This window comes from Pungitius pungitius, chromosome 13 (assembly GCF_949316345.1).
Source record: "Pungitius pungitius chromosome 13, fPunPun2.1, whole genome shotgun sequence".
Lineage (NCBI taxonomy): Eukaryota > Metazoa > Chordata > Actinopteri > Perciformes > Gasterosteidae > Pungitius > Pungitius pungitius.
The window spans coordinates 12,993,333-13,005,953 of record NC_084912.1 but is presented as its reverse complement, the minus strand read 5'-3'; the positions used below and the strand labels follow the sequence as shown (position 1 = coordinate 13,005,953).

General features: G+C 46.3%; 1 protein-coding gene across 8 annotated transcripts in view; it reads left to right on the top strand.

Annotated features, from left to right (window-relative positions):
* LOC119214223 (signal-induced proliferation-associated 1-like protein 2) overlaps positions 1-12,621 on the top strand; it is a 102,681-nt gene that overhangs the window by 36,150 nt on the left and 53,910 nt on the right. For all 8 annotated transcript variants that reach the window (XR_009957226.1, XM_037465851.2, XM_037465848.2 and 5 more), the window contains exons 8-10: positions 405-981; positions 5,015-5,289; positions 10,435-10,689. Coding sequence is in view for 7 of the 8 variants with exons in the window: in XM_037465851.2 (XP_037321748.2) it covers positions 405-981; positions 5,015-5,289; positions 10,435-10,689 (1,107 nt within the window). In the remaining variant the exon portion in view is untranslated. The remainder of the gene's footprint in view (positions 1-404; positions 982-5,014; positions 5,290-10,434; positions 10,690-12,621) is intronic.

Genomic DNA, 12,621 nt, shown 5'->3' with positions numbered 1-12,621 from the left:
GGCTGTACGTGAACTTTTAAGGGGGGGATTGAATAATAATAGCCTGCTGAGTGCTTTCTGTGGTTTCTGTCATGACTTTGTAGTAAAGTGCGGGAATCACAGGGCTCTTTTGATCTGTTAAGTGATGATGCAGTTATTATCTTCAGTGGCACCTTGAAATTACGACTTGCAACTCTCTCCCGGGGAGTTTCTAAAGTCGGGATAACTCTCGTTAATAACATAGCATTTATAGCAGAATAATCCGAGCTCATCTCCGTCTTTCTCCTGAGGAATAATTTCCCGAAAAGCCACATCCTGTCAACACTTCTCGTTACACGTGCAGTTCAAAGCTCATTCACTTCTACTTTCTCTCCACTGTCACCTCTGCTTGTGATTTATTCGTTTGCTCGCTTGTTTTTTTCCAGCGTGGCCGTTTCCAGATCTAAAGACGTGCCTCCGTTCGGCCCCCCCATTCCCAAGTCTGTGACTTTCCCAAAGTCGGCTGTTTTCAGGGACTTCCTGCTCGCCAAGGTCATCAACGGGGAAAACGCCGCGCACAAGTCTGAGAAGTTCCGAGCCATGGCGACCCGCACGCGGCAGGAGTACCTGAAGGACCTGGCGGAGAACTTTGTCAGCACGGCCACCGTCGACGCGGCTGTCAAATTCAGCTTCATCAATCTCGGGGCCAAGAAGAAGGAGAGGGTGAAGCCCAGGAAGGACGCGCATCTGTGGAGCGTGGGGGCCATCACCTGGGGCGTCCGCGCCCGGGACTTTGGCCAGTCGATGGACGTGGACTGCTTGCTCGGCATATCCAACGAGTTCATCGTGCTCATCGAGGAGGAGTCGAAGAACGTGGTCTTCAACTGCTCCTGTCGCGACGTCATCGGGTGGACCTCGGGGATTATGAGCATCAAGATCTTCTACGAGCGCGGCGAGTGCGTCATGCTGTCCGCACACGACAACTGCGGAGAGGACATCAGGGAGATGGTGCAGAGACTGGAGGTGAGATTAAAGACTGGCATCACCGTCCGTAGGGTAGGAGACCTGATCTGTTGTGGCCTTCTCTGTGTCCACGTCTTCTGGGTCCCTCTTGACACCCCACAAATACATTTGAAAACACTGACATAACAGAGGGCCCTATAAATGATCATTTATATGGAAGCGGTTTTCGCATCTTTATGATCCCCCCCCCCCCCCCCCCCCCCTTTTTCTTTCTTGAAAAGTAGTTTAAGTTGAAGGAGTGTTTGTGGCCTAAAGAGAGACCTATAAGCCATGAAACGCAGTAGAAACCTGTCATCAGAATCCTGCAGTAAATCCCGTGTGACACATGCGCTGCATGGCGTGTGCATCTCACTTTGGGAGAGATGCGGCGGCTCTGTGGTGAAACAAAGCATTCTGCAAATATTGCTCTTACCATTGTAGCTTTACTGCTTGCCAAAAAGCTTGTTATTCTATTTCCACCATTATGTCAGAACAACTATCGCCTACATCTATCCTGTCAAGTCTTATGGCTTCTGGTATTTTCTTTGTGTGTCTCTTTTTTCCCCTTCCTGGCTTCCCCTTCATCTGTCTTTCTGGTCCTCTTTGGGTTCTCCAGAGAGGATTATAGACCTCCCGTTGATAGCTTTCTTTGGCTCATCGCAGGCTCTGCAGAGGTGTGCAGTTAAACGTGGAGGTCTCACCAGTGCAGATGTTGTCCTACGCTTAATCAGGATAAACCTTTTTATGAAACAATAGCAATTTTTATCACCAAAAAAAAGACTAAGAGAATCCGGAGTCCCTCCCTGATTCTGGCCCTTTTTATTTTTTGAAGTCTGGGCGTTGGTGGAGGAGAAGGTGGCCTGAACAGGACACCAATTCAGTTTTAAAGCAATAGGAAACACACATTTTTAAGACTCTATGAAACTCACTCACTTCTTCACTGCTATTTCTTTCAACCACACTCAGTACTTGTGCCTTGGCTATCGACGCTCTGGCACTGATTACATCATGAGATTTTTCTTTGTTTTTTTTAGGGGAACAAACACCTCATCTCTTTATCCTGGATGCTGGCATCCGATGCCTTGTTTCCGCTCGTTGTGTTGCTGCTTAGGCTTCTAGTTTCCACCGTTGTTTACTGAACCTCTAATCAGGCAAACCTCCGTTTGCTTTAAAAAAAAAAAAACATCCAGGTTGAATCCCAAAATCCAAACCTGAGCTGTTCATGACCTTATTCCCGCCTGCCTGCATTCTCTCCTCCAATTATCCCTTTGGCAACCTTGTCAACAGAAAACTCCAACAGACTCCCAGGCAGCACATCATTGGTTCAGCCAAAAACATGGTAGGAACAATCCATTTCCTGTGGAAAGCATGAAAAAAGGGCCTCACTTTCAATAGAACAAAATGAATACACAGTTCTTATTATCACCTTTTTGTAGTGAAACTAGAACAAGCTCAAAGATTCAGCGAACGCCCTTAAAAGCCCAAGATCCCGAAGACGTATTTACCATAATTAATCTTAAGAGGACCCGGGTGTCATTCAGTTACTGCTCAACTCATCGAGAGAAAGGACACAGCCGGATATATTAGCATTTGTGATTAGCCAAAGGACGTTGCTTCCTCATTCGCTATGCTAATATCCTCTCACATTTACTGTCCACTTACCCATGGGATTTGTGAGGGATATTTCACAGGCAAAGCTCGGAATAAGTATTAATAAGTGGGTGGCTACTTGAGTAACTCAGAGGGACTCTGGCGCAGCAGCGGTAGGCACATTTGGGTTTGAGCTGACCTGAGCTGCTTTGTCCCAAAAGGTGTCTGTAATGTCCCAGAGGTTGGCTGGAGTTTCCCCGTGGGGGGGGGATTTACAGGCTCCCGGACCGATGATGTAAGGTGAACCAGGGTGAACAGATTGTCCACTGTAACTTTTGAGAGGGCACTGTTAGATAATAATTCCATACATAAACATGTATAAAATGGGTTTGTCTAACCTTTAGCCCAAACCCCAAAGTCATTCAATTTATTGGTATACATAACAGAGAAAAGAAGCAACATCTAAATCAATATTTTCCAATTTGACGTTGAAAGGATTGCCACGACTGTTGTTTTCTATCAATCAATTGAATTAACCTGCACCGTTTTGAGGCTTCATTAGAGACTGCGGCCATGAATGCTTTGCTCTCTTGCCCCATTAAGCCAAATTGTGCCGGTTGAAGCCACTGGCCTGGATTTAGAATCCACCCACACATATTCAGTACAGAGGAAACAGGTGACCCCTAGCGTTACCAATCTGTCCTTTTGAAGTTCAGTTGGAGGGTTTTGTAATGTCTGTGCAACGCGCGAGAGCTGCTTCTGTCGTCCACGCCACCTTCCTTCATCAAAATAACTCTACAAGCCACAGATCCCTCCTTTGACAGAACAAGTGTCCTGTTTTGACCATTATAGATTCTGGCCATTCGGAGGGAACATTCATACTGAATAAATGGCATCGATGAGAACATTTCAGGAAGCTACTACTTGGCCTTAATGCATTCCTGACAAAGGGCAGTTTGATTCATGGTCCCTAATTCTAAGGCCAATGTTTCTCTTCAGTCACAGGCCATTTACGACCAGACGTTGCTTTTGGATTTCCCTTCCTCTTCTGCCCTTGATGTGAAGGAGAAGTGCCCTGCCTTTAATGTCATGTCTCTTTGAAAAGTGGCTCTACAAGCAGTTATTTATTGCAAGACTGTGACTTCACTGATTTCACCTACAGGAATGAGTCCTCCCCTAAGGAAATACAGATTTTAGGGTCTCACCGTGAGATCCATCATGGTTGTTTTGTGACCCCTCTCACACAGGGGGGTAGTATTTCTGCCAGTGTGAGAACCTGGTGGAGTGTTGACAGGCCGTAGTCTGAGTTAATGTGTCCCTGAAGCCAGCTGCCGCTCTGCAGCAAATGGAGGCAACCACCCACAACTGAACCAAGACTAATCTGATGAGTAATTAAAGCTCATTGGATGCAGTGGAAGTGTTTCCCCCCACTGGTTGTTACAGGAAAATCTGTCCAGTCCCACTGAGAACCCAGTTCAGTGTAGTCTATAAGCTCAGGGATTCAATGTCATTAAGGTCAACATAGATACAGACACGGCTCCTTTTAAAAAAAGTCTTTACTCAAATGTTGCTGCTAAAGCCAGAGCATTGCCTGAACTTGATTTGAACCTGGATTCTATTAAAGCAGAGGCTTATGCCAAGCAACCGCTGAGCGAAGTGAGCGATCTCATTTGTATTCAAGTGCATGATTGCCAGAGAGAACTTTGAGTTTCCCCCCGAGCACGCGACGGGACACGCGGCAACCGTCCGTGAGCATCCGTGGGGGAAGTCTCTAGACTTGTGGGGGAAACGAATGTTGCAGGGATTATTTTGTGTTGATCAGCTGCCAGTCGACACAGAATAAGTGTTGGTGGATAAATGTTATGCTCCAAAGTGCTTTAACTCTGGTTAATAGACTCAGGAGCCACGTTGATCCTAATTCCCCACACAGCACCCAGTAAGCCACTGTAGTGCCCAGAAACGACCACTCATGTGTGTGTGTGTGTGTGTGTGTGTGCGTGCAGTACATGCGAGTTCCTCCATGCAGCTCTGAGGCTCAACTGGTTACCTCTGTCACGTATCCTCTTATTAACCTCCATTTTGAGAGGCTTTTTGAATCAGCCAAGCAAACACACGTGTGCTCCTCTGCCGGAGGACACGATGTGACTTTGCTCTAATAGTATTTATTCACACACAACCAAGAGGAAATATGCAAATTGTTTGAAAAGTGGCTGTTGAAATAAACTGTATTAGCTCAGTAAACTCTTATTAGGGGGATATTAAGATCATTCAACTCCTTCTCTGCCCCCCCCCCCCCCCCCCTTCTCTGTCTCTCCCTCTCTGCTTGCTCGGTGTCATGCATCCATTCATGTGTTGCACTTTGTGATTCTCAAGTCCAGATGTCTCCATGCCTCCTGATCGGTGCGATAGAGACAGATTCCTGCGCGTCAATCTAATGTCAATATCGTTTTGATCCCGTTTCCAGATCGCCACCAGAGGCTGCGAGACGTCAGAGATGACGCTGCGTCGCAACGGCCTCGGCCAGCTCGGCTTCCACGTCAACTTCGAGGGCATCGTGGCCGACGTGGAGCCCTTCGGCTTCGCCTGGAAGGCGGGGCTGAGGCAGGGCAGCCGGCTGGTGGAGATCTGCAAGGTGGCCGTCGCGACCCTCACCCACGAGCAAATGATTGACCTGCTGCGCACCTCCGTCAGCGTCAAGGTGGTCATAATCCAGCCCCACGAAGACGGCGCCCCCCGACGGTAAACACCCCCCCCCCCCCCACCCCCCCTCTGCTTTACTCCTCTTTTATCAACTTGACAAAGGCAGCTGACACAACAAATGCAGACCCACCCCCCCATTGTTTTTTGGTCGGGGTTAGTGAAGCAGAGATGCAGGTGCTCCTCAAAAATGTAAGACGTTCTGAGTGGGGAGTATTTATTTATTCTTTGCAGCTGCGGTAAATTAGCTTGACATTTGTCTCACGCTTGCGTCGATTAGCGTAAAAAAAAAAATGCTTACACGCTGATGCTGCTGATTTCTCCGGAGAGAGGACTTTTTTTTGTGTGGATGTGGCTTTGCTGCAGGAGCGATCTCCGGCAGGCCCGTGAGTCACGCAGACACGGGCGGTCAGCGCTTCTCACTAATGAGAATGAGCGGAGCATTTTGATTAATGGCTCGACTCTGGCCGCCATTGTCTGACGGCTCACATTTGCCGATTGCTTTTTAAATGTGTTTTTTTTTAAACCAGTCCAATCTTCCATTCAATAATTAGGGTGGTAATGTTCGGCTTTTTAGAGACACACACCCACCTGGAGACTCCATTGCTCCCGCTCTAAAGCAGAGGAGGGGAAGAGACGCCGGTCTGTGTGGAAGACTGAGAGCACATCGGCTTGTTTTGTCTGCGAAGAGACCGACAGACGATTTGCACCCGTCACTCTTTCACCCTCACATTTTTTGACATCTTTGTCTCTGGTTGTGCTTGGGGCTGACGGGTTTGTGTACCACAGAATGCTAGAATGCTTTCTTCCTACTTTTGTGGACGGTGATTACAGCAAAATGACCAGACCGTATATAGAGACGACACTTGATCCAATTTTCAGTGTGTTTAAACGTTTGATAAATCGCTGGAGGGTGAAGAGAGCTTTAGATGACTTCTGTATGTGTAAGACCAGGCCGGAAAATGCATATTTGTGGAAAAGGGTTAAATCCTGCGTAAATACAATCTTTAAACAGCGGTCAGTTTTTATCGGTTTTTATTTTTTTCTCCCCCACTCAATGGGCGATAATGCCCCATCTGTAAAATCTGAAACCGCATCCTGTCCGGCAGAAACGTCGTCTAATCCTCTTACCACAAGCCGTAATGATGCACGATGATACTATCATGATCGCAGCTCACCGGAGCAAATAGCAAAAGAAACGGACCTCCTCTTGCAGGTCGACCGGGGGCTTTGTGATGCAAAGGAACTCTTCTGACACAATGTTTGTGTGTGTCGGTTTCAGAAATACATCCGCCATGTAGCACCGTGTGAGTTGTGTCATGTTTTAAATCCATAATGGGTGGCGTGATGCATAATTTAGTGAGCTTGACCCATATATGGCGTTCCTAGCAGATGCGCGTGGGAGATTAGTGCGCTAGAAGACTTTGCTGGTCCGAGCTGTACAGGGAGATTCCGCCGTCTTACTGAAACAGCTTCTCATCGTCGTCCTGAGAGCCAACAGACTCTGTGTCTCAGGACCTGTCAATCCCACCCCCGCCCCCCCGTTCCGCCTCCTTCCCTCCTAAGTCCAACAAATCTAGAGGTGAGAGGTCAGATGAAGAATCTCGAGGGCCCTCGACTCTTTTCGCCGCTGCGTCTTTGAGTTGCCAAAGTGTCGCAGTCAACAATAAGTACTCTAGTTTCTCCATGATTATCTCAGGGGAAAGGAATTCAGCGGGAGCCCAGTCAGTCCCCTGTGGCCAGGGAGATGAGGGTTAGTGTTAACAACAATGGTCGACAGTCTCATGTACCCTGGGCTCCACGCTGCAACCAAGACGAGGACAAATGTTTTCCTAAGCACCTCTTTTCATATATATTTTTTTTAAATGATCAGAATATAAATCAGTGTTATTTATTTTGCGAGTGGATGAGGATTGACGGGGTAATCCCATGCTGAATGACTAATAGGACTAAATCTGTTTTTGCCCTCAGCGCGCAGCCTGAAGCCGGCGGAGACATGGCTCTAATATTAGCCGTACCTAGGATTGTATTTATTTACACTGGAGGAAGGATGTGGTTTTATACTGGGCTTTTCCATCATCACTCTGAAAGGCTTCAAACAAGTTCAACATGTTAGCCCAGGACCAAACTAATGAGAAAAAGATGAGAAAGATTAGCTCTCTGTAACAGGAATGCAATGTACAGAACATGGCAGTGATTGTATGTTTTGCTATATGGTCATCAGAGATCCAAGAGCAAACAACAGGATCAGTACTTGCACTTAAAAGAACTTAAAATGGATGATTACTACAATGTAAACTAACGGAAACAAAAAGAAAATGCCTGTGGCTGCGTAATCTACCATGTATATTTTGTTAGAACATACTATACATTTAAAGGCTTTAATCACAAAGATGTGTGTTATTAAAGTGCTGGGTGGGTCCGACCTGCACCGGCCGCCTGCTCACAATGAGTGTCGCCTGTGACATTCAGATAGCCACTTGCGACCTTTCCTTTTGAAGTGTCACCAGATGATGATGGATTTTCATCTGGACCAAAGTTGAGCTGGATTTCTCACTTCACATGCCGACACCCTGCAAATGAGAGCCCCACTAAACCCAAACTCAAAGAACCTGCACCACAAATGGCTCGTCTTAATCCCTGCACATTTCTCACCGGAGGCCTGCCGGCCTTCAGATCACTTTGCAGTGAAATCACTTATTTAATAAACCGCTTGGCAATGTTTCTAAAAAGATAAAAAGAAGAAAAAAAAGGTGGAGGTCACAACCTCTGTGGCTCTTTGCTGTGACATGGACTCTGACTGTGGGAATGGATTAGCGTGTCCCTCAGTCGCCAGCCATGTCATTAGAGTGACAGCCCTCTGATGAAGGTCTAAGGTCCTGTTGTCACACCAGTCTGACAAAGTCTGAAGAGCCAATGTTTGAAGGAGCCTATTGTTCACCGCTAACTGGTCACGTAGTCTTTATTTAGATTAATAATAAGCATTAATGTTATTTCACATCAGGTTGTCAGTTGTGTTAAACCAGACATACAGTAGCTGTAGTTTGAGTGGAATGGGTGTTGGTTTTAATTTTGTTGATGTTTTCCTTTGTTACAAGCCCACGTAGGTCATTATGGTGTAGTTTATAGTCTTCCACCTTTGGTTGGAGGAGTGGAGCAGTTCGACGACATTAGTCCTCCTCTCCCTATAGCCGGCTGGATGCGTCTCTTCCAGCTGTGGTTGAAATGTTGACCAAACACCCGTTTCCTGCTCTCTCTCACCACGATTTATACACCCAGAGTCCCCATACATTACAAACAAGCACATTCCACATACATGGGGCCACTTTCGTCCCTGCTGCTAAGGTTGAATGTCATGGTCATAAGTGAAAATGCACCTTGTCGGTTCTTTCCCATTCGAGTGCAGTCCAGGAGACAACGGCTGAGACCTTTCCCTTTGACAAGCTGTTGGCTGTTTAGCTTATTTGCAAAGTAATGATTCCTGGCAGCCTGGCGTGATCTCACACACACACACACACACACTCAGTTAATCAACGTAATGAGTGGCTCACCCTAGAAAAAACAATTGACCAACAGTCAAGATTTTGTTTATATTCTTTTTAATCTGACACAAAAATATCAGATCACAGCTGTGCTTTCACGATCATATTAAGAGGGTAGAGGGAATAAATATCTCTCAACAGAGATATATTCCTTATTTTTCTGCATCTTCTGATGCTCTAATTCCACTCATTACTCACTGTTGCATTTATCAAACCATCGAGGCATGCAGCACACATGCAATAAATAATGTAAACCTTGGAGGAGGTCGAGGCAGCTCGCCGGTGACACTGACCAGATGCTGGGAAGCTGTTGGACGAGGAGGAAGCAACGGATGATTTTCTAGTGAGAACTTCTGACACCCGCGGGCTGGGGGGGGGGGGGGTAGTTGTAAACAGCCCCAGCCACCCATGGCCCAGTTTGATGGAAAGGGTCTCTGAGAGGGATTACTCCCCACGTCCACCGGAGCCTCTGCAATCAGTCAGCGCGCTCGGGGCGAGCTCCGCTCTGTGTGCACGTAACACCACAGCAAAGAATACACAGCGGGTTCTGGAGAGTGGACTTTGGAGAGGGAGGCCGGTGTGATTATTAAGGTCATGCGTGATGTGCGTTTGGAGAGCTAGCAGAGCACGCGGGCTGTTTAACCCCGACACACCACCCCCTGTTCCTTCCAAACATACACACCAAGCCTCGGCCCGGCCCGGAGATTAATGTTGCGTGAAATGGCATCACAGGCCGTGTCCATCGCAGAGTAATAAGAGTGGGAGCAGTAATGGGATGAAGATGGGGATGAAAAAGCCGCCTGTGTAGAACCACTCAAGGGAAACCTATATCTGATCGAACGGCAAGCAGAGATTTTAGATTATTGTCTCTATTAAGGTGTTAAATAGTGTTTTTTTCCACCGGTTTGTACATCTCCACTCAGATTTGCCCGTGTGTGTGTGTGTGTGTGTGTGTGTGTGTGTGTGTGTGTGTGTGTCGTTGGCTCACACACATGCATGCACTTGGACAACTATATTTAGACGTTTGCCTCTAGCTAAATATTTCTGACAGCATTAGTGTGTTTCGGTGTAGTCACAGTAATGGATGAATGACTCCCCTCCCCCCGCTCATAGTTTTATTTTTTATCAGAAGACGTCCGGGTCAGCTGGGTTGTACAGTAAAGTACGGTCATAACTGAAATTATTCCAAGACATCTGGTATTGCATCTGCAGGAAAATTGTATCCTCAATTGAATGACCAAAAAAGGTTCTAGAACATGTAATGTCATTAAATTAATAAGAATGATTGTAACTATCTAATGTGGATTTACTGTCTAATGCAATCATAGCAATGGCTAATACGTAATTTCAGCTTTTAAATGAATATTACGATTCATTACACCCTCAATAATTAATTATATTCGTAGATACATAATTATTCCAGACGTTATAATTCTGGAATAATGTAAATAGTGCTCAAAAAATGTGTCATATAGTCCCGTTGCATTTTAGTGAAAGGATAAATCACTTTATATATCCCCGAAATAAGGGAACTTTCACCCAAACAGCTATCTACACCGATGAATATCACCACACTAAATGTATACTTTAATTCATGTGCACTTTTAAGCATCTTCTTGGTTTCCTCCCACATCCTCCCGCCCAGGGGCTGCTCCGAGCTCTACCGCATACCCATGGTGGAGTACAAGGTCGACAGCGAGGGCACGCCCTGCGAGTACAAGACTCCCTTCAGGAGGAACACCACTTGGCACCGGGTGCCCGCTGCTGCTGGACCGCCGCTGTCCCGGGGCTCGCCCACGCAGGGCCCCGAGCGCCTGCAGAGCCAGCAGATCCTCCAGCAGCACCAGGCAGCCATCCCACGGAGCACCTCCTTTGACAGGAAGTTGCCAGACGGATCCAGGTAAAACTTGGCAGTGAAATTCTTTTTTAATTTACGCTGTTGAAAGGAGTTTTGTTCACAGCTTCGTCTGGATCCACACACAAATAGAGCAACAATGCAGCAGCTTAAAATATTTCCTTTAACTTCTTGTAAAAGAGAACACATCTCTTGGGTTGGTACGTGGTCATTTCTTTAACAGCAGTCTTCTTTTTTAAGTCATATTTATGCACAGGACTCACATGAACGAGGGAGCATTGTGCCAATAACGAATCAAAAACCTTTTGCCTTCTACAGGAGGGAAAGTTACTTAGAAAAAGATCACACCGAGATCCCACACAGCACCCCGATAGACGGTGTTTTAAGTGGGCATAAATGTATATCGCTGTCAAGGGACACTTTTGGAAGTCAAGCCTTTTACTGCAGGTTTTTCAGACATGGGGAGAGTAAAGCTTTTCAATCAAACATCGGGATGCTCAGAAGACCCGATCCTTTTGAGATGAAACCTTTGAAGTCCGACCCTTTCTCATTTAGAGAAGGGCCTGGTTATTGTGTTAAGCTATTTGCATACATATGAATGGAACCTTCTAGGCCAATGAATTCATGGCTTTGCTTTCATCTTCCTTCAGATGATAAGGCCACACTCAGACTTTGTTCCTGTCCGAGACGGAGTCTCTTCTGGACATCTCCATTGAGCCGTGTAAAGCAGTGATTTGTTCATTCTAATGAAACCCCGACAGCCATGATAACCTTTCCAGTGTGTCACACCGACCCCCCCTGGTGTTGCCTGTTTATTTTTATATATATATATTGGGATAATGGCCACCTTCGCTGCCTAATCAGAGTCCCCTGCAGCGGAAACACTTCATTCTACCTCGCTCCTTTCTCTCTCTCTCTCTCTCTCTCTCTCTCTCTCTCTCTCACCCCCTCCCTCTCTCTGTACCCCTTCCTCTCCCCGCTCCCTCCCTCTTCCTGCACCCTGCTGAGGAGGAGGTGACGGGGACACCGACACAGCTCGGCTCATCTCAGCCAATTACCGCTGAAACAAAGAGTGCTCTTCTCTGGCCCGCGATATGTAGCACCCCAGAGGGGTTGGATGGATTGATTGGGGGAGGGGGGGGGGTTCATAGGCAGAAACAGGAGGAAGACGAGAGCGGAAAATTGTACAGTTGCATATTGAAAAATTAATTGACCTTTGGAATGATTTAGATATAATTTCAGAATTTAGCGCAGTATCAGGCTGAAGGCACTGGACATTTGGTTTCTTTGGGTTGCAAAGCTATATTAATGGACTTTTTGGATGGTTAGTTATAAAAGTGTATGCTTAAAAATGATGACTAAATTATGGAGAGCAGTTGTAAACCTTTGTTAAACTAACAAGTCAAACCATCTTTGCCGGTGTTGGTGGAACAAATCCAAACGTGACCTAAGTGGCCTAAATAATGACGGTTCAACTGTATCAAAACATTATTATAAAAATATCCATTTTATAAAGTTATTAAATACCTTTCCGTTTAAATTCAACAAGCTGTGTCAATGAAAGGGTACCACACATCTACTGGTCCCATCTTGATTTACATTCAAAGCATCATCCGGTTCACACATTGAGCTGAATCCACACTTGGCTCTATAAAATATGACACCTAGCAGGCAAAAAAAATGCTAGGGCCGAGCACAAATCCTTGGATATTATCCCAGCAAAAAGAGAAAACCACATTACCCCATTAAACATTATGTCTAGAGAGGACGAGGACGAGGAGGAGAAGTAAAAGCGGCTGCTGGTTCATATTAAAGTGCTTGGACCCGGCTGAGGAGACTTAACACTTTGGTCGGGGAGGAAATTTGGCGTTCTGGCCAAAGCATTTGATGATGTGTGCCGCGACTAAGTCACTGACCGTTGGGTGAGTTTACCATAGAGGTCTAGATAAAGAAATCCTGGCGACTGAGCATGTCACC